The following is a 27,386-nucleotide window of genomic DNA, read 5'->3' as shown; positions in this document are numbered from 1 at the left end:
TGTGTGTACGTGATCTGCAAGGGTGGATTCATATCCAAATCGGTTAAGAACGTATTCCACGTGGATGAGTGGGCCCAGAGAATAACACTGCCACTACCAGCTAGTTTTCTTCCAGCAATGGTTATGGTGACATCCATCTATTCGATGAAGCAAAAAACGCGAGTCTTCGGAGAAGACAACCTTTTGCCAATCGGCAGAGGTCTGCCGATGCAGTTTCAAAAGCAGAGGTGCTGTGACCATCCATCTGCTTCGGAGCCCCATATGCAGTAGGGTTTGCTGAAGTGTGATACATTTTCCCCACAGCAGCACGTTATCATTTCACTAATTGCACAGCTTCACAAAAGCCAATAATCATCCTATTTTGCAAAAACTATTTTACCTATGACAGGAATGAGGGATATTTGTGCAGTGACAGACACACACTTTATATACCCACCAAGCCAGCTCACAACACGTGACTTCCTTCATAAGCTACACACTGCCAACCCTGAAAGTAGGAAGGGTTCATAATGTTACTGTACATACAGGATCATTATCTTGCAATGTCTAGGCCTCCAGTGGTACGTTTCAGCAGTCATTCCCCATCCCATGACAATGAAATTACTCTGCTCAATCCATCCTAGTCTATTCAGCAAAGCTGACAAGTGAGCATCAGCATATTGTCTTTGCTTCAGTGGCTGTTGTAAAAACTGTAATACTGTGGTTCAAGATTTGTCTTTTTATGTATAGTCACATAAAAAAAAAAAACGCATCGTCTGAACATATTTCCTTAGGTCCAAAGGAGTGTGGACTATCGGGATTTTGTGTTTGATATGGATTCTTGTGATTTAGGAAAGTTACCTGTAAATGGCTACTTGATTCTAATTAAAGATTGCTACTGTTTCTCAGAATTCACCAATATTATGACAATGTATGTGAATGGGGAGTGGGAAGTTATGTCTCAGTTATAGACCTGTGCAGAATAACAAACCCATTGCAGAGTTTAAACTTTATTGCATGTTCAGATTGCCCCAGATTCCACACTGAAGAGCTCAAATGAATCTCTTTGCCTATGGCCCATTTGTACTGTGGGACTATACATAATTTCCCCTGAAGAGGATTGAGTACAATTGTGCAGAGGTCAATCTTTCACTTAGCTTGGGTCATGTAACAGAGGCCCTAATGTCAGTCTGACCCATAGCTAAAGGTAGGAAACGGTTGGCAATTGAGCTTCCGACCTGCAAAGGGAACTCTCTAATGGGTGTAAAGGCTTTTCTGCCTCATGTTTGCCCCCTTTTTTAATGGGTCTTTTAGACCATGCATTGCTAAGGGTACTTTAACACTAGCGTTTTTCTTTTCCGGCATAGAGTTCCGTCACAGGGGCTCTATACCGGAAAAGAACTGATCAAGTTCCGTCACAGGGGCTCTATACCAGAAAAGAACTGATCAGGTATATCCCCATGCATTCTGAATGGAGAGTAATCCATTCAGGATGTCTTCAGTTCAGTCATTTTGACTGATCAGGCAAAAGAAAAAACCGTAGCATGCTACGGTTTTATCTCCGGCGAAAAAAACTGAAGACTTGCCTGAATGCCCGGCATTTTTTCCCATAGGAATGTATTAGTGCCGGATCCAGCATTCAGAATACTGTAATGCCGGATCCGTCCTTCCGGTCTGCGCAAATATTTTTTCTTAAAAAGGTGAAAAAAATAAATGCCGGATCAGTTTTGCCAGATGACACCAGAAAGACTGATCCGGCATTTCAATGCAGTTTTTTGACTGATCGGGCATTTTTAACGCTGATCATGATCCTGATCAGTCTTACTAATGCCATCAGTTGGCATACGTTTTGCCTGATCCAGCAGGCAGCTCCGGCGACGGAACTGCTTGCCGGAATCTCTCTGCCGCAAGTGTGAAAGTAGCCTAGCCTCTAATTTTACATTAACATGTCATTTTTTTTAAGATGACCAAAGCATTATGGTCTCCTTACTAGAGACAAAATACAAATACAGTAGAAATGTGTTAGTAATGTGATGTATCAGCTATCATATGATGCCAGCATTGTCAGCTACGTGTCATCAGCCACTCGTCTTCTATCACATTCCCAATTTTGCTTCTGTTTTACAAATTATCAGTATTATGTACTTAATTAGGTAATCAGAACCATTCATACTGTTTCATTCAGTTTCTGATACAAAATATCAAATTCTAGCCTGGTCCCGGTCACTTCTTCTTCAAGCCTCTTATCACACATTACTCATACCATTCGTCTTTTCTACCCCTTCCACTGTAATTAAACTCCTCTTCTTGAATCATTGCTGAACTCCCTCTCTCGATTTATATGCTCCTCCAGCTGACATCAGCAGAGAGGTAGGAAAGAGCAGCAGTGATTTCATGTCTCCTCTTACCTTAGTATGCAGTGAAAAGAATGAGTTGCAGCTTGCAAGTGAATGCCACTACCAAAGACCGTAGAGCACTCTTTTTTTGGATTGGACAGTCAAATTTTCTAATTTATGTGCTTATCTTAAGAGGTTATAAGTGGCTCACTTGAGGTGCAGTATAGGCATTCAGAGATCTGACAGGCTGCTCCAACACAGAGCAGCCTGCTTGATCTTACAGGATCCGCTGTTGCCAGATCCCTATTTACTCCAATGAGGTCCGGCCGATTTCCGGCATAAATGCCAAGTTTTAGAAAGCATTGCATACTGTTTTTTGTCTGGCCAACAGCTGGTATTTGCACTGGATCAGGCCGCCAGATCTCCTAAATGTGATGTGAACGCAGCCATAAAGAACTTTGGTTGCAAGCTACATCAGTTTACAAAAAAGTTATTTGGCAGTGTAGAAGACACAAGTTGAGTGACCTATCTTCAACATGTTCCAACCCACTATGCCAAAGGAAAATGAAAGATATTGCAGCATCAGTCTACTCTAGAGTATATGAAGAAGTGTAGAGGGATGGCATTGGTTAGATTTGTAACATTCTGTAACTGGTTTGCATCATCCTACAAATAGATTGCCTTATGTACAACATTGTAAACCTAGGACACTCTTAGTAGCAAATTGAATGCTGAAACAGTAGGTCATAAAGGTAACATTAAACTCTGCATTTTAGCTCCATGCTTCATACCATGTACATTTCTGCATTTTACAATTGTCCTTTAATCTTGACTAATTGCTGTGTCCGTAGGAATTGTTAGAATGTTTTTGTGAAAAAATAATGATTTTACATATAGTAGTTAAAGGGGTTGTCCAGCTTCAGGAGAAAACTGGACAATCCTCGGGAACTGCCTGCAGTAAAGAAGTGGTAAGTACTTACCTGACAGATCCTGTACCTCTGCTCCAGTTCTGCTGCCTGGGTTTTATTTACCCAGCTGCAGCGTTGATGTCATGTCAACAACACATGACTACTGCAGCCTAGCGTTGGCCTCAGCGTAGGGTTGGACGATATCAAAAATATTCCCACGATATCACTATTGTGATAAATTTTATAATAATGTTATGTATCGTGATAAATACCCAATTTAGAAGGAAAAATCACTCAAAACGTCCTGGAAATGTGGTGACATATTCCATCCACTGTCCTGTCTGGTCCTCAGACACCCCAGACTTGCTGTCTTATAAAGGCTACAAAAATAAATTATATAGTATGGAGCTTGTACAGTATAATGCCTCCATGTTGCCCCCATACATTATAGTAATACCTCCTTGTAGCCCCTCTGTTCCACACCATGTAATGAGCCCCGGGCCAGGGAGTGAGCGGCTAACAGGGCTTTCACTCTCCAGGATCTACAGCACAATGTATACAGTTATATGGGGTACAGCACAGTGTATACAGGGTGCAGGGTCAGTGTCTACAGTTATATGGGGTACAGCACAGTGTATACAGGGTGCAGGTTCAATGTTTACAGTTATATGGGGTACGCACAGTGTATACAGGCAGGGTAAGTGTATACAGTTATATGGGGCACAGCACAGTGTATACAGGGTGAAGGGTCAGTGTCTACAGTTATATGGGGTACGCACAGTATATACAGGCAGGGTAAGTGTATACAGTTATATGGGGTACAGCACAGTGTATACAGGGTGCAGGTTCAGTGTCTACAGTTATATGGGGTACAGCACAGTGTATACAGGGTGAAGGGTCAGTGTCTACAGTTATATGGGGTACGCACAGTGTATACAGGCAGGGTAAGTGTATACAGTTATATGGGGCACAGCACAGTGTATACAGGGTGCAGGTTCAGTGTCTACAGTTATATGGGGTACAGCACAGTGTATACAGGCAGGGTAAGTGTATACAGTTATATGGGGTACAGCACAGTGTATACAGGGTGCAGGGTCAGTGTCTACAGTTATATGGGGTACAGCACAGTGTATACAGGCAGGGTAAGTGTATACAGTTATATGGGGTACAGCATAGTGTATACAGGGTGCAGGGTAAGTGTATACAGTTATATGGGGCACAGCACAGTGTATACAGGGTGCAGGGTCATTGTCTACAGTTATATGGGGTACAGCACAGTGTATACAGGGTGCAGGGTCAGTGTCTACAGTTATATGGGGCACAGCACAGTGTATACAGGCAGGGTAAGTGTATACAGTTATATGGGGCACAGCACAGTGTATACAGGGTGCAGGGTCAGTGTCTACAGTTATATGGGGTACGCACAGTGTATACAGGCAGGGTAAGTGTATACAGTTATATGGGGTACAGCACAGTGTATACAGGCAGGGTAAGTGTATACAGTTATATGGGGTACAGCACAGTGTATACGGGGTGCAGGTTCAGTGTCTACAGTATATGGGGTACAGCACAGTGTATACAGGCAGGGTAAGTGTATACAGTTATATGGGGTACAGCACAGTGTATACGGGGTGCAGGTTCAGTGTCTACAGTATATGGGGTACGCACAGTGTATACAGGCAGGGTAAGTGTATACAGTTATATGGGGTACAGCACAGTGTATGCAGGGTAAGTGTATACAGTTATATGGGGTACGCACAGTGTATACAGGCAGGGTAAGTGTATACAGTTATATGGGGCACAGCACAGTGTATACGGGGTGCAGGGTCAGTGTATATAGGTATGTGGGGTACAGCACAGTGTATACAGGGTGCAAGGTCAGTGTATACAGTTATATGGGGTACATATTGTGCCCCATATAACTGTATGCATTGACCCTGTGTCCCATTTAACTGTATGCACTGACCTTGCACCCCATTTAGCTATGTACACTGACCCTGTATACATTGTGTATACAGAGTGCAGTGTATGGAGTACAGCACAGCTTACATGGTCATTAAACTCTCCGTTCCTAGGCTCCTTCCCCCTCCTGCCCCACATTTCACTCCCAGCAGCCCCTGCCTCACCGTCCCATCGTTATCGCTCCTCCTGTCCCGCTGTTCTATGGTTGCTGGGTGAAGCCTCCTGAAACTGAACACGAGTCCATGTAAGTGCGCAGCATACTGCTGCTTTAGAAGTGATCAGTGCGTGACTGCCCCTATGACATCCCTAAAATACCGCAGTATATCATGAGTGTTGCACCAGACAAGGGCATGTGACCTCACAGTTACAGTGGGGTAAATGGAGCCATGTCGGGGGAACTGGAGGGCTGCCGTGGGGTCTGTCAGATAAGTACTTACCACTTCTTTATTGCAAGTGTATCCCAATGGTTATCTTGTTTTCACCTTAAACCAGACCGCCCCTGTAAAGGGAATGTCTCATTTGATTTTAGTATTATTAATTAGATGTAAGTCCTTAGAAGCAAAAAGGGGTCTTTTTTTTTTTTTCTTGTTTAAATTTAGCTTTATCATTTAACTAAATCCCCCTGGAGCGGCCATACTGAAAGCACACACTTTAGTCCTATATTGTCTATATGAACTGTGCAGCACGGTGTATGCACTTTATGGCAGCTGAAAAGAAAGGGAGTTGATTGACATAGAAATGCCATAGATTATCACAGTCTCCCTGAAGTAATGTTTCATTACCGATCCCCACTTTCACCCCCCCCCCCCCTTTCTGAAGACCAGGGAGCCACATAGGACATGCATACAGAGCCTTGGGCCAGTTATCAGGAACAAACGTTTATACTAATGCACACTCACTCATATTATTTGGCCCGTGTAAAGGTGTATGAGGAATGAACGGTAGTAATAATAATTGTTCATTCCCCATTTATTTTGCATCCAGTCATGTGACATGCCCTTTAAAGGGAAACTGTCATCAACTTTATGCTTTCCATACTAACGGCAGAATAGAGACAGGTGAGTTGATTTCAGCGGTCGGTCATTTAAAAGTAAGAGGTTGCCGAGAACCAACATCACAATCATTGCAGACTAGGCCTAGAAAAGAGTCCCGGCCACCTGAGAAGAGTCCTGGTTATCCATGAATTCCTGCTCTCCCTGCTGATGACTGACCGTCTTCTACCTAGTTTTCTCCCTTTCTCTCTAGGACAGTGTTTCCCAACCAGTGTGCCTCCAGCTGTTGCAAAACTACAACTCCCAGCATGCCCGGACAGCCTTTGGCTGAGCGGGCATGCTGGGAGTTGTAGTTTTGCAACAGCTGGAGGCACACTGGTTGGGAAACACTGCTCTAGGAGAGAACTGCCAACCATCAGCAGACGGGTGAGAGCAGGAGATTAGGAATAACCAGGACTCTTCTCAGGCAGATCTGACTCTTTTCAAGGCCTGTGTTGCAATGATTATGATGGTGGTTCTCGGCAACCTCTTACTATTAGCTCATGAGTGACACACCGCTGACATCAGCATTTCTGTCACTATTTTATGCTGCCCTCAGTGAGATTAGCATAAAGTTGATGACAGGTTCCCTTTAAACAAGCCCCAGTTGATTTGAGTTGCATTGATCAGGGTTCATTAATGGCCCAACTGGCCCCTTATCTGTGTGCAGTGGCCTTATCTAGGCTTCCATCAGTACAATAGAGTTATCTTACCTACCCCTTATGATTTTGAGAATTCATTGCGAGGTGGCCATACACATTCAATGAAGTCAAGTCAACCAAGTTCTGCACCCTCAGCCAGATAGATGTCGAGGTAAAGAATGAATGGGCATGTTGTCTCTCGGCATGCCCGATCATTTGTTCCTTTGGAAATAACTAGAGGAGTCTCCACCATTGAAAACACCTGCATACACAGCAGAAGTATATGACCACCTTTATTCAGTAAAGCACAGTGGAGCCACAGAAAAAGAAATGTCAGCTCATTGTGACTGCTCTAATGACCAATGTGAAAATTTGAATATTTCAAGATTTGTTTTATATGGATAGACACGTAGAAAGAAAAATAAAATTATGTTCTTATCTGATGCTACATTCCCTTTAAGTAGTTTATAAGTAAATGCAAATGGTTGCCTTTGATGTATGTGTGATGCTTTACATTACATTGTAAATAGTAACAAATTTAGAATGAATATGAAGTCAGGCAGTGATATATATCACCCACATAGCACAGCTTTTAGAGCGGAGGTGAGCTTTGTAAGTAATTGACTGTAAAGTATGTACTAGTATTGCATTCACTAGGGAAGAAACAGCTGAGACTACTGTATATGGTTGCCAGAAAAGGTGATTGTACCTTTGTTAAAAACGAAGACTCAGAAGTGCTGCTCAGAGAGCTCTGCCCTTTTGGCTAAACCGGATTTGCTTGGCCTTTCGAGTGTGTGGAGTATGAACCTTATATCATTTCTTTGGATCAGTATTCTGCACACTTGAGGAGCCAAGTAGATCTGATTTAAAGGGGTTTCCCAGGACCCCTGTCGATCAGCTGTTAAACAAGCTGCTTTCTCCGTGCTTACCACACTGTATATTGTATAGCAGCTGTGCTTGGTATCACATTCAGCCCTATTGAAGTGAATGGGGCTGAACGCAATACCAAGCACCGCCGCTATACAATATACGGCACTGTGGGTGGTAAGCTGTGAGAAAGCTGCGGCGCTCACAGGAACATGCCTTCTCAAACAGCTGATTGGCGGGGGTCCCCCACTGATCATATATTGATGACCTATCCTGAGGGAAAACCCCTTTAATGCAAAATGGGCAGAATTCTCTGCTTTTGCACCTTTTTTTTTCTAGCAAAGGTTCCTTTAAGCATCGATACTGGCTGAGAAAAAAGTGTCCCTGATACAGTCCCTGTGCACTTTGTAGTTAAAGTGTAACTGTCATTTAAATGCTTTGTTTTGTTTTGTTTTTTTTATTTGTACATGTACAAATTGTATCTTTGTATCCTTAGCAGCGCTCTCTAAATAAGCATTATTAAGGAGTATCCCCAGCACACTGAATAACGAGCCGCCGGGAGAGGCGCAGGCAGTCAGCGCTCACTATTGACAGTAACATAGAGACATTATATATACTGTGGGGGACACCTATCAAGTTTGCCACGCCAGTGACGCCATCAGGCTCACTGCTAGGCGGACGTCTCTGTCTCTCATACCCATGTGAAGCCCGGTACGTCACCGCTGCTAAAAAGCCTTTGGCCTGCGAGGTGCAGCCCAGAGCAAGGGAGAGCATCAGAGCAAGGGAGAGCATCAGAGCAAGGGAGAGCATCGGAGCAAGAAATGCTTTGATGCTCCACTTATACATGCTAAATGAGTGAAGATGAGGTTACGTCCGTGTTCAGCTCTGAACCCGGACAACCCCTTTAAAGGGAGTCTGTCACCAGATTTTGACCTTATAGACCGCTTACATAGCGCTCTAGCATAGCAGTCTATGATTCTAATGGTACCTTTGATGTTTTCTTGTGAAGTTCCCCCATTATAAGTCTCCATTATAATGTGCAACTTTTTTAAAAGTTGAAAATAAGTTGTGTCTCACCACAACTCCATGTATATTTTTGCCAAATATATTATTGCCAAATATATTATTACTCTGCATCATTTCATAAATTTGACACAACTTCACAAAGCAAAGAAAGACTTAAAGGGTATCTGACTTTTAGAGCTTCTCACAAATCAAATTGACTTGTGATTTTGCTGGGGACAATGTGAGAATCCATTGCAGCTTCTCCCAGTGCTGTGGTCTGGGGCATAACCTAATATAGGCAGTCTGCCAATTCTGTACTGCTCCAGACTTTGTTTGCCGTACTTCTTGGCCAATCACAAGTTAGCCCTATCTTCATTTTAGACCCTATCCTCAGCACACATGGTAAGAGACTGTTTATGCTCGTAGCACATAAATCGAGGACTCAGAATACACATTATCATAACAGCATAGCGAGAGGAAACAGAAGAAGTTTATGGGGCAGAGGGAGAGTTTGAGAGGAAAGATCCGGAACACAAAGACACATCGATTACAGTACAAATGGGGCGAGGACTGTGTAAACTGATGCAGAGTCAGTCCAGTGAGGGATGCTGACTAATAAACAAGCTGAAACCAACAAATGCAGAGGCTCTCAAGCATTTCATAAATGAATTACACTGACGAGCAAAAGGCTAGCAATGTTTTGAACTTTTGATTTTAAGGCTCCATATCTCTCCATCCACTACAGCTTCGAACTGGAGACTACCATCATTTTATAGACAATCATCTTGGCTATCTCATACATAAACTGGACTTGGAACTATTTAGCATATCATTAGTTATGCAGATTCTCACCATATAACTGCATTGTTACTGTATGGCTCCTGGTGGTGCATTTTTCGGCCAAGAAAATTGCCAAGCTACATCATGTGAGCGCCATGACAGTTGGAAGACTATAAATTAAGTCCATCCATTCCAAAGCCAAAAGGTGGACGTCCAGGCAAAATATCAGAGTCAACAAGTCGGCTCATCACAAGGTCTATCAGTTCTGGCACAACAAACAGCAGTGGAGGTGGCTCATATGCTTGGTAATAGTGAGATCACAGACTTCCATGCAAGAACCGTGTGACGTGCATTACACAAGTCTGGAATGGTGGCCCAAAAAAAGGTGAAGAAGCCTCAACTTCAATATTGTCATAAGAAGCGTCAGCTTGAGTTTTCAAAAAAGTATCAACAGTATAAGATTGGAAACGGCTGATTTGGAGCGATGAGATGAAAGTAAATAGACTGGGCTCTGATAGTTGCAAATGGGACAAGTGGGCTAACGGAGCGAGAAATTTAAGGAACTTTCAAGTTTGGTGGAGGAAGCCTGATGATATAGGGTTGTTTCACAGCCAAAGGCGTTGGATACTTGATCAGGATCAATGGTGGTCTAAATGCTGAGCTATATGTGAGTATCTTACCAGGCGAGTTACTTCGTACACTCAATTACTATGGGTATGAAAAGGACTACATAGTGTTCCAGCAGGACAAAGACCCGAAGCATATGTCGAGATTGGCGAATAAATGGTTCAATGACAATGAAGTGGAGGCCAGACGTCAACCCAATCAAACACTTTATATATTCGTCAATAGAGGCTCATCCGCATATTAGTAATGGGAAGGTGCTCATGTCGTGGTATTGATACACCCAGTCAAATATATCAATTAGAAATTTTAGTCGCTGTACGACAGGCACTCAATATCTTGGGACCATCAAGAAGTTGCGATAGATATGTAGAATTTATTAGAACAATATAAAAAATGTAAAAATATATTAAAATATTTAAAATGCGCAAATTATATCCAAAAATAAATACGATATGTAAGGTATAAAAATATAGTGATATACAATAGCATACAAACAGATTTCAGTTGGGCAGCACTTCACATTAGGCAATAGTTCACATTAAACACAGAAAAAAATCCATCTGTTTAGATGCTAATAATAAATATGTTAAGTATGCAAAAAGGGGATACAACAAAATATGCTCTGTTTTCGGATTAGCACCTCCAACGTCTTATATGTATATTTCTTTGCAGTTTATAATTTGTTCTTCAGAACTCACTTTATAGTAACCTTATTGTCAATCAGGCATGTAAGTGATTAGTGATAGTTGGTGGTCACTTGTTAGTCTCTCCAATATAAGTAATAGTATCAATAGCAATAGAGAGTCAGGAAATCGCTTACATACATCTCCAGTGTTAGTAGTTGGTATAGTAAAAAGTATTCACTCCCCGCCGGTATGTTGTGGCGTCCCACAAGACAGGTCGGGTGCGTATTTGTATTACCTCTCTCTTGTCGCACCCGACCTGTCTTGTGGGACGCCACAACATACCGGCGGGGAGTGACTACTTTTTACTATACCAACTACTAACACTGGAGATGTATGTAAGCGATTTCCTGACTCTCTATTGCTATTGATACTTAGCATATATTTATTCTAAGCATCTAAACAGATGGATTTTTTCTGTGTTTAATGTGAACTATCGCCTAATGTGAAGTGCTGCCCAATTGAAATCTGCTTGTATGCACTATATTTTACTATATTTTACTATATTTTTATACCTTACACACCATATTTATTTTTGGATATAATTTGCGCATTTTAAATATTTTTATATATTTTTAAATTTTTAATATTGTTCTAATAAATTCTACATATTTATCGCAACTTCTTGATGGTCCCAAGATATTGAGTGCCTGTCGTACAGCGACTATAATTTCCAATCAAACACTTGTGGGTATAGTTGAAGAAAAAGCTGTATTCGTAGCCAAGTGAGTCGACCAGTATGCACCAACATTGGGAACGTGTAGAAGAGATCTGGGACCAGATTTCGGCTGAGACATGCTGGAATCTGATCAAGAGCATGCCCAAAAGGATTCAGGCAGTGTTGAAAGCCAAAGGTGGATTTAAAAAATAAATAAAAATTGAGAATTTTAAGAGCAAACAGTAACAATGCAGTTACATGACAAGAATCTGCATAACTAATCATATGCTAGATAGTTGCAAGTCCAATTTATGTATGAGATAGCCAAGATGATTGTCTATAAAATGATGGTAGTCTCATGTTCAAAGCTGTGGATAACCTGAAAGTTTTTAATCAAAGTGATTACAGATTTGTTGTTAGTCTCCATTCAAAACTGACACCAAGACCACTGCAAATGATAAATGTTCCTCCTATATTTATGTATTCAGTACACAGTTCATTGCTGTGCTATGAAGACAGGTTTTTCTTAGCAACACCCATTTAGAGAGCGTCGCTAAAGAGCACTTCAGAGCCAATTTTTTCATACAAATGTACAATTTCCCTTAATAAAGTATATTAGAAAAAACTTTCCATGTCACTTCCCCTACACATTATAAAAAACATTAAATGACAGTTACACTTATATCTATCCCAACTCACCACAGTAATAAATTGTGACACCCATTTACACATTCTGTAAGATTATCTTCATGTATCACAGCACAAAGCGAAACAGAGCCTGACCAACATCTTGTGGGGCACTGTTCTGGGACATTTTTTTTTAGGGGTTTTTTAAACCGCAGAAACCAAATAATACTGGGCAGGGTCTGTTTAGGTAACATTTTGAGCTTACATTTGGCACTTTTGTATCATATGCTCCAGATGTACAGTACATTTTAGGCAGGTTTGGAAAAAATGCAGCAAAGTAAGAATGCTTTCAAAAATAGAAATGTTAATAGTTCTTTTTTTTTTTTATTAATTAATAAAATGCAAAGTGAATAAAAAAAAAGAGAAATCTAAATCAGATCAATATCTGGTGTCACCATCCTTTGCATTCAAAACACCTTCAGTTTTTCTAGGTGGTTCCAAACATCTTGGGTAACTATCCACCTTCTGTGGATGTTGGCTTGCACAAAGCCTTCTGTCTGTTCATGTAATCCCAGATAGTGTAGGTGATGATTAGGACTCTGTGGGAGCTAGATCATCACTTCCAGGACTCCTTGTTCTTCTTTACTCTGGAGATATTTCTTAATGACTTTGGCTGTATGTTTGGGGTTGTTTTGCTTCTGCAGAATAAAACTGGAGCCAGTCGGATGCCTCCCTAATGGTACTGCAAGATGGATAAAAGTATCGCTATATTTCTTAGCATTGATGACACTATTAATCCTTTGCCAAACAAATTGCCTTGTATTGCAGCCATATATTTACTTCCATTCGAAATTGAAAGATGACCAGCAGTGCCATCAGCTCAGAAATGACAGAAACCAGTGAGATCTAGTTACATGCATCTACTGTTCAGAGAGGTCTTCATGGAGGATTTGCTGCCAAAAAGCCATAGCTTTTGATGCGGAAACAAAGCCAAGCAACTCAGCTATGCACAAAAACATAGGAACTGGGGTGCAGAGCAATGGTAGAAGGTGATCTGGAGGACTGATGAGTCAAAATTTTTAATATTTGGTTGTAAATGAAGGGCTAGAGAGTGGTACAAATAATGAACGTCTGCAGGCAACAGTGAAGCATGATGGAGGCTCCTTGCAGGTTTTGGGGCTGTATTTCAGTAATGGATGATGTCATGATTAATGGTGTCCTCTATGCTGAGAAATTCAGACAGATTTACCTATCATTCATACATATATCTGATTGGCTCCAGAATTTATTCTGCAGCAGAGCAACAGCCCCAAACATACAGTCATGTCCTTAAGAACTATCTTCAGTCTGTCTGGGATTACATGAAGAGAAAAAAGTATTTGAGCAAGCCTACATCAACAGAAGATCTGTGGTTAGTTCTCCAAGGTATTTGGACTAACCTCCCTGCTGAATTCCTTCAAAAATTGTGTGCAAGTGAAGAATGCGGTTTTGAAGGCAAATGGTGATCACACCAAATACGAATTTAATTTATATTTCTCTTTTCTTCATTTAACTTTGCATTCTGTTAATAAACATAAACTATTAACGATTCTATTTTTGAATGCAAAATATATATATTTGTACTACGTTGGCCAGTAAATAAAAGATTTAAAAAATATATATTAGTTTCCTCCAAAGTTGATACCCTTTAATGGCTAACTGAAAAGATGACAAAATTGCAAGTTTTCAAGGCTACTTGGGTCAACGACGAGATGCCTGACAAAAGTGGCCCTAGTAGCCTCAAAAGCAATTTTGTCATCATCTTTTCAGTTAGCCATTAAAAGGTATCAACCACTGAGGAATCTCATTCCCTTTTTTTTTTTCTTTCCATTTTTGAAAGCATTTGCTTTTCAATATTTTTTTGCCACATCTCCCTAAAACTTTTGCACTGCATTTGACAGTATGAGTATACAGTTGCAAATGTGCCATTTACTGCCCTATCCCTATTTTGTAACTCATAAACACAACCACAGGCTAGTTGCATATGTGTTGGGGCACCACAATGTGGGAAGCCGCCACCATCCACATCACCCCAAGAATATAAAGTTTTTTGCCATGTTATTTGATGTATAAGTGAGGCCAAGGCACTCTTAAAAGAGCGATGAAAACAAGCAGCAATATTTTTCCAGTTATATTTACATGAGTACACAAATAGTTTTTTTCGATTATCGCATACAATATTTCGATAACATCTTAATGCTATGATATTAATAATTTACTATGCAGCTTTTGTTTTCACGCTATACAAAATGTTTGACATACAGAGACAAGAAAAGGCCAGTTCAATATTCTGAGCAATGTTTAGGTCTCTCTTGCCTTAGTTTGAATGTTTTTATTCTTTTAGCATGGAATGCAAGGATCCTTCATTTAAAGGCTTTACACATTCCCAGATACCTTGTCACATGTTTATTTTGCTTTTCTTTTTGACTGTTTTGCCATCTTGCCATCCTCACGCTTCTCTTTTTCCTTGTCGCTTGTTGTGGGCTACTTTTCTCTAGAATGCCTGGAAGACCACGAGGTCGCCCAGCTGCTGCGTAGCTTTTCCTCTGACTACCCTCAGTCTCGGAACATCTTTCTGGATGGGGCCATGGCCCACCACCTGCACCAATGCAACTACCATCTCCGCCTCTTCAAGAACTGGCTGATATCGGGCCAGGACGATTTGGAGTGCCTCTACGGTACTGCACGCTTGCCTCTGTGCCTTCAGCTATGGGGGCAGAGGCGGTTCCTCTGTCTGCTTTATGGAATGCAAAGTGCACTGAAAAAAATTCAGATGCCCATAAGACAAAGCAAGCATATAAATGTCTGTCTGGTCATTAACCTGCATTTATACCCCAGTGTTTTTCTCCAATGGTTTGCTTCCTGTGCATTTTTGTGTTGCACTGAGTCATATTACTCCTCAAGTTCCAAGTTTGCAATTAAGAGCTTTGCTTGGTTGCTGTGTTTGCAATGAAATATTCAGTCTAGCATTTATTTAACATAAATGTAAAATATGAGTGTAAACTAAAGTACTATGAGCCCCTCGAGTAGAGATTGGAGTGGAATAACCGCCCAAAAGCAACCAGTCATGTTTCAGGCATTTATTAGAACTGATTGGTTGAGGTGGGCAGCTGTTCCTCATTATATTAGGACTGGTAGGTAGGTGAGATGGTGATAATTACATGGCCACCATCATGAAAAAATACATCGACAACTAAGCGTATACTTGGTGGCGTCAGAGATATATAGCTACATAGAACTGTTATTAATGGAATCACATTTTTTCAAAATCTTTCCTATAAATATTAATAAGGTCTTTACAGCGAACAAGTCAGTAGACTTATGCTGCCCGAATACAGGCTCCCAAATTACCAAGACCATCACTACTGAACTGCTGCAGTTTTAAAACAGGCCGGGCACAGGGAATGTTGTTCCTAGGGTGGCTCCTGTCCGGCTTCTTTCTACTTGGCTCGGCTTAGATGACAGGCCTTCCTGTTTTGCATATAGGGAGGGACGTGTCGGTCAAACAGGAAGAATCTGGAGGGGAGCCATCCTGCAGTTTTCCCTGTACCTGGTTTGTTTTAACATCTCTGAAATGCTGCAGCATTTCAGAATAAAATATATATGTTGATGATGGAGCCTGTAGTTATGACCGCATGAAACTACTGATGTATCGCTCCAGAGCTATACATTGGTTTTTGAAATGTGGCAGGCAGTGTTTCATGTTGCTCATGCATAGGGCAGCGTGAATCTACTTGGCAGGTTCCCTTTAGGTGTATGGTTCACATGTGGCCGATTTGCTGCAAACATTGCTGTGACTGTCCCATTCACCTGAAGGGTACTTGCAGACATCCAAAACCATACTGTAGAGACCAAAAAAATCTAACTTAAAGAACTGATTTTCAGTACAAATTTCTGCACAGATTTGTGTGTGAATATGCCCTTATTTTCCACTAGTTTTGCATAACAAATCATATTTTTTCAACCTAGAGCTGAAATTGTGCTGTACAGTCAAATGCTTTTATCTCACATGGGCCTCTTAACAACTGTCCTTTCTGTTTTACTTGTTTTGACCTAAACATGTAATCAATGCAAGAAGTTGCTGATATTTGCTTCATTGTTTTAAAGGGGTTGTCCCCTTAAGACAACTTATTGCCTATCCACAGGATCGGTGATAAGTGTCTGATCAGTGGGGGTTCGACCAATGGGGCTCCCAGCAATCACGAGAACAGGGGCTTGTGCTTCATCGTTTGAATGTAGCGATGGTCATTCATGTGCGTTGTCACTCCATTCAACTTTGTTGGAGATAGCCAAGCACTTGTACTGTGCTATCTCTGGCAAAGTTGAATGGAGCTCAGACACGCATGCATGTGTTCCGCTCCATTCAAAAAGGGGAATATGTGCCCCCATGGTCGGCTGGGGTCCTAGCACATCAGACACTTATCCCCCATCCCTGCATAGGGTAAAAGTTGTCTTAATGGAGTAAACCCTTTAAAGCGTACCTGAGTTTTCAAAGAAAAGTTTGCGTAATGGCTTTGGCATAATGGCTTAGTCGTTTGTAGTCATAACCGTGAAGGAACATAACTGTTTGGGGTTCCCTAAAGTCTCTTGAGCCACATTATTCCTTGTTTCAGCTGCACAGCTAGATGCATTTCTCTCACAAGTGGTGGGTTTCTCCCTTCTGCCAGTACTGTATGCACGGACCTCATTTGCCTTACTTCCCACTATGTCTGTTTTCTTCTAGGGAGCTAAAAAATCTGATAAGGAGGGATAAATCAGACTTAACGAATGGCAGGAGACTCCAGTGATGTTTAGAGGCAGTTCTTTTATCAGGTTCACAATCTCCTCTACCTCTGACACTCCCCCACTTCCTCTCGGACACTCCCCCACTTCCTCTCAGCTTTTACCAGAGACTGATATTGCCTGACAATAGGCAGTTTACAGCAAGTTAGGTGGAAATTAGACCCCCTAGTGGCCATAACTTTACAGCTTTTTTATTTCAGGTGGATGCAGGCAGATTTCTTAAAGGCTATGTACACCTTTGGGGCATTTTTTTATTATTGCATTGTACTCATTTTGAGCTATAAATATTTTTTTAATTCGTTTTTATTAAAAATATAGTGTTCTTTTTTCTGTACAGAGCTGACATACTCTAGAAGCACCCTTTAGATTTTCTGTCAGACCAGGAGCAGATGGACTCCTTATCTTTGCTCTATGGCCTAAACACTCATTTATAGCTCAGTTTTTATCTTACTGATAAGAATGTGGCTTAAATAAGTGTTTATGACCTTGGTAGTTTAGAGATCAGGTTTATTAGATGACAGGCACAAAGTGATAGTACCAGTCACACAGCTAGAAAAACAGTTAACCCTTTGTGACAGAACAGCTCAATATTTTTAATAAAGACCAATTGAAAAAATTATTTTTAGCCAAAAATGAGTAACATACAATCATAAATAAAATTGCCTCCAAAGGTGTGCATAGCCTTTAAAGGAAGTGATTTAAAAATGTGTTATTTACACCATTCTGATGTTAAATTGTTTGAAAGTACATTGACTGAACAATATACTAGCTTAGTAACTCAGTGGACCTTTGCAGCTATTAAAGGTTACATTCAGCCATAGAACTACTATGTAGTACTGCTCTGTCCTACCGGTGGCTCTCAAGGAGTTACAGGTCTACATATTCATTATGTCACCAGAGAAAAACAGTGCTATAATATAATGGGAGCAATACCATCAGGGTGTAATACAGATTAATGGAAGCTGTGATAGAAGGTGTGCTACTCTCACTGTTCTACCTAAATGCCTTGGTTATAAAGCTTACAGTTTCTATTGTAGTAAGGGGGTGCACATATGTCAGCTCATGCCAGAGCTTGGCATAACTGATATATGTGTGCTTAGCATTTGTACACTTTAGTGCAGTCATGCTCAACCTGCGGCCCTCCAGCTGTTGCAAAACTACAACTCCCAGCATGCCCAAACAGCCTACAGCTATAAGCCTACAGCAGGGCATTGTGGGAGTTGCAGTTTTTAGTGCATAGGTCCAATGTCCATAACGTGAAAGCAATGGACAAAAAAATGCTACATGATACGTTTTTTTTTTTTTATATCCAGCATCGAAAGCTATGTGCCAGTTGCTAGGAACTATATACTATGGGATCAGTGCTAGCATTAGTTGCCCAATGCAGGTGTTTCTGTACTACACCAGAGGGAAATTGAGCAGTTAAGTATACTGAGGGCGGAAGGTACAAGGGTGCACAGACTGGCTTGGGCCCGCCTTCCGTGCACTTAACTGCTCATTTGCATATGGATAAAAAGTACTTTTTTCTCTATAATGAAGCAACAAATCACTTAATCATTACGTTTAACTGATTTAGTCCTAACGGGCATGGTGCCTGGTTTAACATCAAAATTCTTAGTGACAAAATTCCTTTAAATCAATCAAAATTAAAAATTGAATATATTTTAATTACAGGCTGCTTAGAGCATAAATACCTAAAGTGCATTTTTCCCCACAAAAGTGTTCTATAATATTTGGATAATATATGTCAGGGTGCAGCTGCTGGAGAAAAACAAGGTGCCAGTTTTCTTTCCTGCCACCTTAAAGACCAGGTTACATTCTGTTAAATGGATTCATTATATTGACTCCAATGGAGCTGAGCCGCAATACCACACGCAATCCATGGACAAGTGTGGTTCCGTTTTGGAAGAAAGCAGCCCTGTTTTTCTAATCCTGGAGAACACTTTTAATTGTTCTATTTGCTACAAGTACTTATTATTTTGATCCTATAATTAATGCAACTAAAATCTTAGCATGGGGTACTCCATAATCATATATAAATGGGTTAACAACAGTGATGGTCTTGGAAAATAAAAGATCTTTCATTTAGCCACAGCATACAACACCTTAGGGGGTTTCTCTACCTAGATCTACATCTAAAATCTGATCCGTATGAAATTGCAAAAAATAAATACTTAGTACTGCCAGGCCTTCTGATCTCTCAACTGCCCTCATCCATACACATGAGATTAAAGTTGGACAAAACGGGGCATTTCAGCCGATCATTTTTTGAAGACACGAATGAGTGGTCACAATGGCCGACTGCAGCCTTTTGTCTCCCAAAAATGTGATCTGCCAGGTTGCCAAATTTCAGCCATTTTTGTCTGAAATTACATGTGTATGGTATGTATAGGTGAATATGGACGACCATTTTCCTTTGTGCTCAAGGACAAGGGAGTTCCATCATGTTATTGATCGTTTCTGTGAACAATCCCACAGATGACAGATTGGCCACAATGCATCAGTGTATGCTGAGCTTCCAGTCTGCCTTAAATGACAATAACTGAAAGGAGAAGTAGTAGCTGTGCACCACTCATGACATGTATTTGCCCACCTCCGTCTGTAGTCTGTAACAATTAAATTCATAACTGTAGATCCCAGTTGTGGCCAGTTATAAAGCTGCGCCACCTGACAAAAATCTATTTTTTTCTTGTTTTAATTTGTTTTCTAGGAAATGTTCCTCAGTCACACAGTGTAGTTTGAACAGTTTTTGCTAAACAATGAATGGGTCATACAGGGAGAAGTTTATAGAGATACACTCCCAGTTTTGAAACCACATTCAAAATCTACACCAAATCCAGATTGTCTTAATGAGGCTTTCATCAGGTCTTGAGAACCATTTTAAGATGATCTGGTAGCAAGTTATATATAGAAACATTAGCTAAATTCTGTGGGTACTTACTGCTCCAGCTAAGGTCATAATCCACAATTTCCACATTTTCCTTGAACATTGGAAATTTTAATTGTGATAATTGTTTGTGGTGTTAGCAAATAATGAATCATCCAAGTGTCTACAGCATTGTGTTGCATGCAGACATGGTTTCTATTTCTCTGAAAGAGATACTATAACGATATTAAGTATGATCATGTTGTATGAACCTCTGTCTGAATGCATCAAAATATGGCTTGGACTTGAGCCAGCAGTTGTGTGTCATGTATATAAAATCGTGGCTGTTATTGGGCATAAGCAGGATTTTCCAGAAATTGTAAAAATGTAATAACTAGAGGACGTATTGTCTGGGAAATGTTTTATGGTTCTCTTTCATTAATGTTGTCATTTAGGAAAGGAATATGTAGAAAAGTTGGAAAGTTATATGAAGAAGTGTTTCAGTGGTCCTGGGTCTGACTCTGGACTAAAGTTTCAGAAGATGGGTAAACTTTGTACCAACCCATCCTTTATTACAGCCCATACATGTTTTTGCAGTGGTCATTAACAGGCTTTAAACCTGCACATAACCTTTTAAGAGACATGCAGGCTTAGTCCAGCATGGATACTGTACGTGCTGCAATAGCCAAGATTGGAGAAACCTTTAGGCTAGGGCTACACGGCAACACTGGTCACGGCCAGGATCACTGAGTAACAATGATCCCATAGAAATGAATGGTATCGCCGCAGCAGTCGCAAGAAATCCAACACGCCTGGATTTCTTGCAACTGTCGCGGATATCCCATTCATTTCTATGGGATCAATGCTGCTCAGGTGTCGCCATGTAGCCCTAGCCTTAATCCTAGCCATTTTACCCCTTAGATGCTGCATGGTACCAACCTCATTACATGGCAGCTTGGTGTCTAATGAAGGCTTACCTTGTATGCCTCCGGCACAGTTTAAGGCCTCTTGCACACAAACTTATTTTCATTCTGTTTCTGTTCCATTTTTTTTTTTGCGGACCGTATACGGAACCATTCATTTCAATGGGTCCGGGGGAAAAAAACCAGAAGGTACTCCATGTGCATTCCGTTTCCATGCCGCAAAAAAAATTGAACATGTCCTATTATTGTCCGCAATAAGGAAAAGGATAGTACTGTACTATTAGGGGCCCGCTGTTCTGTTCCGCAAAATACGGAATGCACATGGATGTCATCCATATTTTCTGTGGATCCGTTTTTTGTGGACCGCAAAATACATACGGTCGTGTGCAAGAGGCCTAACATATTTCTTGTCAGTTAACTACTGACAGTACAATGCATTGTACTAGAAAAGTAGTACAGTATATTATGTAAGCGATCAAAGAATCACATATCAAAGTCTTATAGTGGGACAAATAAGTGGTAGACATAACATTTTATTTAAAAAAAATCCCAATAAAAAAAAAAAAGTTTTAAATGGAACAAAATTTTAAAAATAAAATGCTCTTCACATATTTGGTATCAACGCATCCATAAAGACCTGAACAATACAGTTATCACATTATTTATCCTGCACATTTAACATGAAAAAAATAAAATAAAAACAAAATCAATGCTAAAACTGCTGATTCTTGCTAATTTGCCACGTACAAAAGGAATAAAAAGCAATAAAAATGTCTTATGTACCCCAAAATAGTAAAAATGGAAGCTACACGTCAACCCACAAAAATTAAACCCTAAAATAGCTCTGTCAAATGAAAAAAGTTATACAGTAGGTCTTGAGATATCATGATGCAAAAACATTTTATTTGTAAAAAAAAAAAAGGGGGTTTTGTTAACCATATTTATTTGGTGTTTTTCAAGTGTAAAAAGAACTCCTGCATTCCAAATGTCTTAATCAGGATACAAAGTGGATTTTATTCATATGCGGCTGTGCATGTGATGTTTTGGTCCCAATCAGCCCCATATAAATAAAGTACGCTTTGCATCCTGAATAATGAAACTGGATGAATGGGGTTGTAAACCTAGTGGTACAAGCTATTTATTTATTAATTATTATTTGGTATTAATGTTATCATACTGACCCAAAGTGAGCGTCGAAAAAAATTAAAAAAGACAATGGCCAAAGTATTTTTTTCTATCCCCTCCCTGTGACACAGTGAGGGGAATGGTATGTTCCTCCCAGCGTGTGCCGCTGCGCTGATTTGCAGCCAGGTGGGGTCAAATACTGGACTGGATTTGAATTGCTGGTCCAGGTTTTTGGCAGCACCTGGCTGTTCTTAAATAGGCAGCTGGGCTCAGCAGTAGGTTCTCTGTGTTGGGATCTGAGGCTTGGTGTCAGGTTGGAGGGCTGAGACCCATGGGCCGATGAAACAGGCCCCCTAAAGCCTGCCGTGGACTGCTGGAGGCAGAACTGACATGAAGGTGACTTGTCTTATATGAACTTTCCAATTTGTGTGAAGTAACACCAAGATGTACTTTCCATTGTGTATGAAGTAAACACCAAGACTGCAAAGTAACGCATTGTTTTGTGCATTTGCCTCGTGTGAATAAACACTGAAGGTTTGCGTCTTTTGTCTTTGCCTCTGTACTGCGTCCGCTCACCCTATCTACCAGAGCGAAACCCCACAATTGGTGGAGGATGCGAGCAAGCACAGTGAGGCAGGCGTGATCGCCGAAGTATTGTTGTTTTTCATTTTTGCTCCGGGCACAGTTGTATGTCTTGCATTAGGCCCGCTGAATTTCAACCCGTGACCCTTGACAAAATGGAGGCTATAATGAAGGCTCTTGTGGAGGCTAACCAGCAGCAGCGAGAAACCAACCTGCAACAATGGGAGGCTAACAGGCAGCAGTAAGAAACAAACCAGCTGCTGTTACAACACATGATGGCTATACAGACGGCATGATGTCCGGAAAACGGTCTGTGTGGCGATCCCCAAGATGACACCCTTAGATGACGTCGAAACCTACCTGGCGATGTATGAGAAGGTGGCCACAAGGGAGAAACTACTCCGAGACCAGTGGGCTGCGGTCGTCGCTCCGTTCCTAGCATCCGATTCTCAGCGGGTGTATTTCGACTTGCCGGACGATCAAGTGGCCGACTACTAGAAAGTAAAGGGTGAGATTCTGGCAAGACTGGGGGTGAATGTGTTGGTCCGGGCCCAGTGGGTACATCAGTGGGTGTTTAACCCGGCTGAGCCCGCAAGACCCCAGTATTATGACTTATTTCACCTCTTGCAAAAGTGGCTACAGCCTAATGTGCTCAGTCCCACGGCTATGCTGGATCGACTATTAGCTGATATGTCCTGGAGGGCTTTGCCACCCCCTCTCCAGCACTGGATCGGCCACGTGTCTCCTGGCAATGCTCTGGAGATGGTGGAACGCTATGAGCCTACTAAGAATCTAAAGGGGGGGTTCTTTTGGGAGAGGGGCAGTCAAACCCCGGGAATCTCCACCCCAGGCCCGGAGATTTGAGCCGATGAAACCCACCCGGGATGTACCCACTATGGGCTTGGCTCCGTTAGTCTGCTGGCAGTGTCAGGAGCCTGGTCATGTAAGAGCTGACTGTCCTCATCGGGTCGAGCCCATGGGCACTAATTGTGGCTACCGTCAGTCGATATATGCCAGGAAACTGTGTGCCACTTGTGCCAGGTGGAAGTGGGAGACACTTAAGCGGAGGCGCTGCTGGACTCAGGGAGCCTGTTGACCCTAGTAAGGGCTATCCTAGTGCGGTCCACTGAGTATACTGGCCAGAAAGTCTGGGTGATGTGCATCCATGGAGATTTCAAAGACTACCCCACTGCGCTGGTATCTTTAGCCACGGTAGCTGGCAAGTGGACCCACGAGGTGGCAGTCGCCACAAATCTACACTACGAACTCATAATAGGGAGATACTTTCTGGGCTTCCCGGCCCTATGGCCAGTTGTGAGAGTTACTGATACCCGTGGTCAGGGGTAAACCCAGGAGATTGGCCTTGTTCAGGAGGAAGGCCAGAACCCTGGAAACCTGAGGCCAAAGGGCCAGCAGTAGGGGTGACTGGCACTTCGGTGGAAGAGAGGGAGACAACCCTGCTGAGTATAATGGTGGGAGACGTGGAGAACTTGCCACCGGGTCCTGAGTTGGCAGACCTCAACGTCTCCAGGGAAAATTTTGGTACAGCACAACACCAGGACCCAACCCTATCCCGAACCGCAACAATCTGGGGCCGAGTCGATGTTTCTCCGCTTTATGGTTCATCAGAATATGCTGTATCGGGTAAACCAGCTGCAGTGTGAACATATTGAACAGTTGGTGGTGCCCCAGGCTTATCGCAAACTCGTGTTAGAATTAGCCCACCAACATGTTCTCGGGGTTCATCTGGGAATGCAGAAAACACAGGACTGGATATTACAACGGTTTTACTGGCCCAGTGTGTTTAGAGAGGTGGACAAATTTTTGTGAAACAACTGAATCAAGAGAATGCCAAGAGTGTGCAAAGCAGTAATCAAAGCAAAAGGTGGCTACTTTGAAGAACCTAGAATATGACATATTTTCAGTTGTTTCACACTTGTTTGTTATGTATATAATTCCACATGTGTTAATTCATAGTTTTGATGCCTTCATAGTCATGAAAATAAAGAAAACTCTTTGAATGAGAAGGTGTGTCCAAACTTTTGGTCTGTACTGTACATCGGCCAAACTTATAGCTAAAGAGTTAATTGGAGATGTTTTCCCGAGTGGGGCTACCTAAATAAGTTCTGACTGACCAGGGGACCCCTTTTATGTCCAAGGTCATGAGGGAACTCTGTAAGTTGCTGCACATCAAACAGCTACGGATGTCCATTTATCATCTGCAAACTGATGGCCTGGTAGAAAGGTTTAACCAAACGTTAAAAAGAGTGGTGTCTAAGGATGGGAAGGACTGGGACCTCCTTCTGCCCTATCTTATGTTCGCAGTGCGAGAGTTGACTCTACTGGGCTACGGTGGCCGCGCCATTGACAGGGCTCTTGAAGGGACGCAAGTCAGTGATGGTTCGCTGGGATGATCAGGCGGAAGAGGCTTTTTCTGCTTTGAAGTCGGCCCTGTGAGGGTCCCCGGTTTTGGTGACGCCCGACTTCAAAAAAGGAAATTATTGTACAGATCGATGCCTCCAAAGTAGGCCTCGGTGCTGTACTGTCTCAGGAAGTCAACAGGGAGGAGCATCCTCAGCCGTAAGCTCACCCCAGCCAAGACCAGGTACAGTATAGTGGAGAGAGAGTGCCTGGCTATCAAGTGGGCACTCGAGTCTCTCCGTTATTATTTGTTGGGGAGAAAATTCCGCCTGATAACCGACCACTCCCCTCTCAAGTGGATGAGCCAGGCCAAAGACAGAAATGCCCAGGTCACCAGATGGTTCCTTTCCCTACAGAACTTTAAATTTACAGTCGAACACAGGGCAGGCCGGTTGCAGGGAAACACGGATGCCCTGTCCCGAGTACATTGTCTGGCGAGTGTTCTCCCCCTCAGGGTTAAACAAAGGGGGGGTATGTGACACAGTGAGGGGAATGGTCTAGGAAAACAGGTATTTCCCTCCCAGTATGTGCTGCTGGGCTGATTTGCAGCCAGGTGGGGGCAAATACCGGACTGGATTTTAATTGCCAGTCCTGGTTTTTGGCAGCACCTGGCTGTCATTAAATAGGCAGCTGGGCTCAGCAGCAGGATCTCTGTGTTGGGATCTGAGGCTTGGTGCCAGGTTGGAGGACGGAGACCCATGGGCCGAGGAAACAGGCCCCCCTAAAGCCTGCTGTGGACTGCTGGAGGCAGAACTGACATCAGGGTGACTTGTCTTATATGAACTTTCCAATTTGTGTGAAGTAACACCAAGATGTACTTTCCATTGTGTATGAAGTAAACACCAAGACTGCAAAGTAACGCATTGTTTTGTGCATTTGCCTCAAGTGTGAATTAACACTGAATTTTGAGTTAAGAACTTGTCTTTTGCCTCTGTACTGCGTCTGCTTACCCTATCTACCAGAGCGAAACCCCACAGTACCTATAAAATGGTGCCATTAAAAACTTGTCCCACAAAAAGTTACATTGATGGAGAAATTAAAAAGTTATAGCTCTTGGAATGTGCCAATAAAAAAATTGCTTTGTCACTAGGGTCAAATTTGTTATTATATAAAGATTATTTATCACCTATCCATGGGACAGATAGAGCGCTGTCTGCATCAGCCCGCATCAGTCCCTTAGTCCCCTTTCTGAAAGGTTTGTTCCCCCTGTCTCTCCATCAGGCCCCCATGCTGCAGTGACAGGGGGCGATGGCTGCCATGGCAACCCCAGGACTCGCAAAAGCCTTGGAGGTCTACCATTTATGGAAGCATATGAGACCTACAGTAGGCTTTGTCTTATAGGCACACTGTCACAGTGTAATGCTGACAGTCAATCTAGTACAATACAGCATGTATTGTACTACATTGAAACAGGGATCAGACCCTGAAATGTTGAAATCCGTGGACTGGGACATGTTACTCCTTCCTTTCTGCAACCTGCCATGTGCCCATACAGCAGTTTACGACCACAACTGCAGAATCAGGGTAATAAAAATTTAGTTTTGTTTGGCTGTTAACCCTTTCTGCCTTACAGGAAAATGGACCAAGCACTTTTTTTTAAAATCGCATTCCAAAAATTATTATTTTTTTGTTTTTTCATCAATATACTTGTATAAGGTCTTATTTGATTGATTAAAGCCAGCTGTTTAACTAAAACCCCCTTTGTTTACATCAGTAAAAAGGTGTATTAGTGGTCACTAAGGGGTCAAAATGGAAAATCTGTAAACAAGTGAAATTTTTAACTTTCTGCTCTATTTTCCTTTAATTCTTATGGGGCACCTAAAGGGTTAACACATTTTGTAAACTCATATTTGAATAACTTGAAGTGTGTAGTTTCTAAAATGGGTGGTTTCCATTATGGAAACCCCAAGTGACGTCATAACTGAATTGGTCCTTTAAAAAAGCGGTTTTGGAAATTTTCTTAAAAATTTTCAAAATTGCATCTAAAATTCTAAGACTTCTAACGTTCTAATAAACTAAAATGATGCCAACATAAAATAGACATATGGGAAAAATGCTTCAAAGCAGAGAAATAGAAATTTTGAAAATTGCACATTTTTACAAATCTTTGGTAAATTTCGGATTGTGGGATTGTTTTTTTTGTTTTGTTTTTTAATATAAATAAAGGTGAAATATATTGACTCAAATTTACCACTGTCATGAAGTATGATGTGTTATTATGAGAAAACAATCTCAGAATGGCTTGAATAAGTAAGAGTTCCAAATTATTACCACATAAAGTGGCACGTGTCAGATTTGCAAAAAATGGCCTGGGCAGGAAGGGGAAAACTGGCCTGCGGTAGAAGGGGTTAAACTGTACCTCCCAGTTATAAACACATTTTCAGAAATGAATAGTACAAGTGAATATAAGATGTAATATACTTGTAATATATCTTATTAAAGGGCTTCTGTCACTCCACTAAACTCTTTTTTTTTTTTTGTCTCCTTAAAATCCTTATGCTGCGATTTCTCAATATATAATGCTATTACTCAGTTTGGTTCAGT

At 41.6% G+C, this 27,386-nt stretch overlaps 1 protein-coding gene across 10 annotated transcripts in view; it reads left to right on the top strand.

Moving 5' to 3' along the window:
* Positions 1 to 27,386, top strand: part of PPIP5K1 (diphosphoinositol pentakisphosphate kinase 1) — a 276,308-nt gene that overhangs the window by 242,246 nt on the left and 6,676 nt on the right. For 7 of the 10 annotated variants that reach the window (XM_040414088.1, XM_040414089.1, XM_040414092.1 and 4 more), the window contains one exon: positions 14,642 to 14,821. The exons of the other annotated variants lie outside the window; for them this stretch is intronic. In XM_040414088.1, coding sequence (XP_040270022.1) covers positions 14,642 to 14,821 — 180 coding nt within the window. The remainder of the gene's footprint in view (positions 1 to 14,641; positions 14,822 to 27,386) is intronic. 10 annotated transcript variants of the gene reach the window in all.

Source organism: Bufo bufo, chromosome 1, assembly GCF_905171765.1.
Source record: "Bufo bufo chromosome 1, aBufBuf1.1, whole genome shotgun sequence".
In the NCBI taxonomy this organism is placed as follows: Eukaryota; Metazoa; Chordata; class Amphibia; order Anura; family Bufonidae; genus Bufo; species Bufo bufo.
This window is presented reverse-complemented; position numbering and strand designations above follow the sequence as displayed.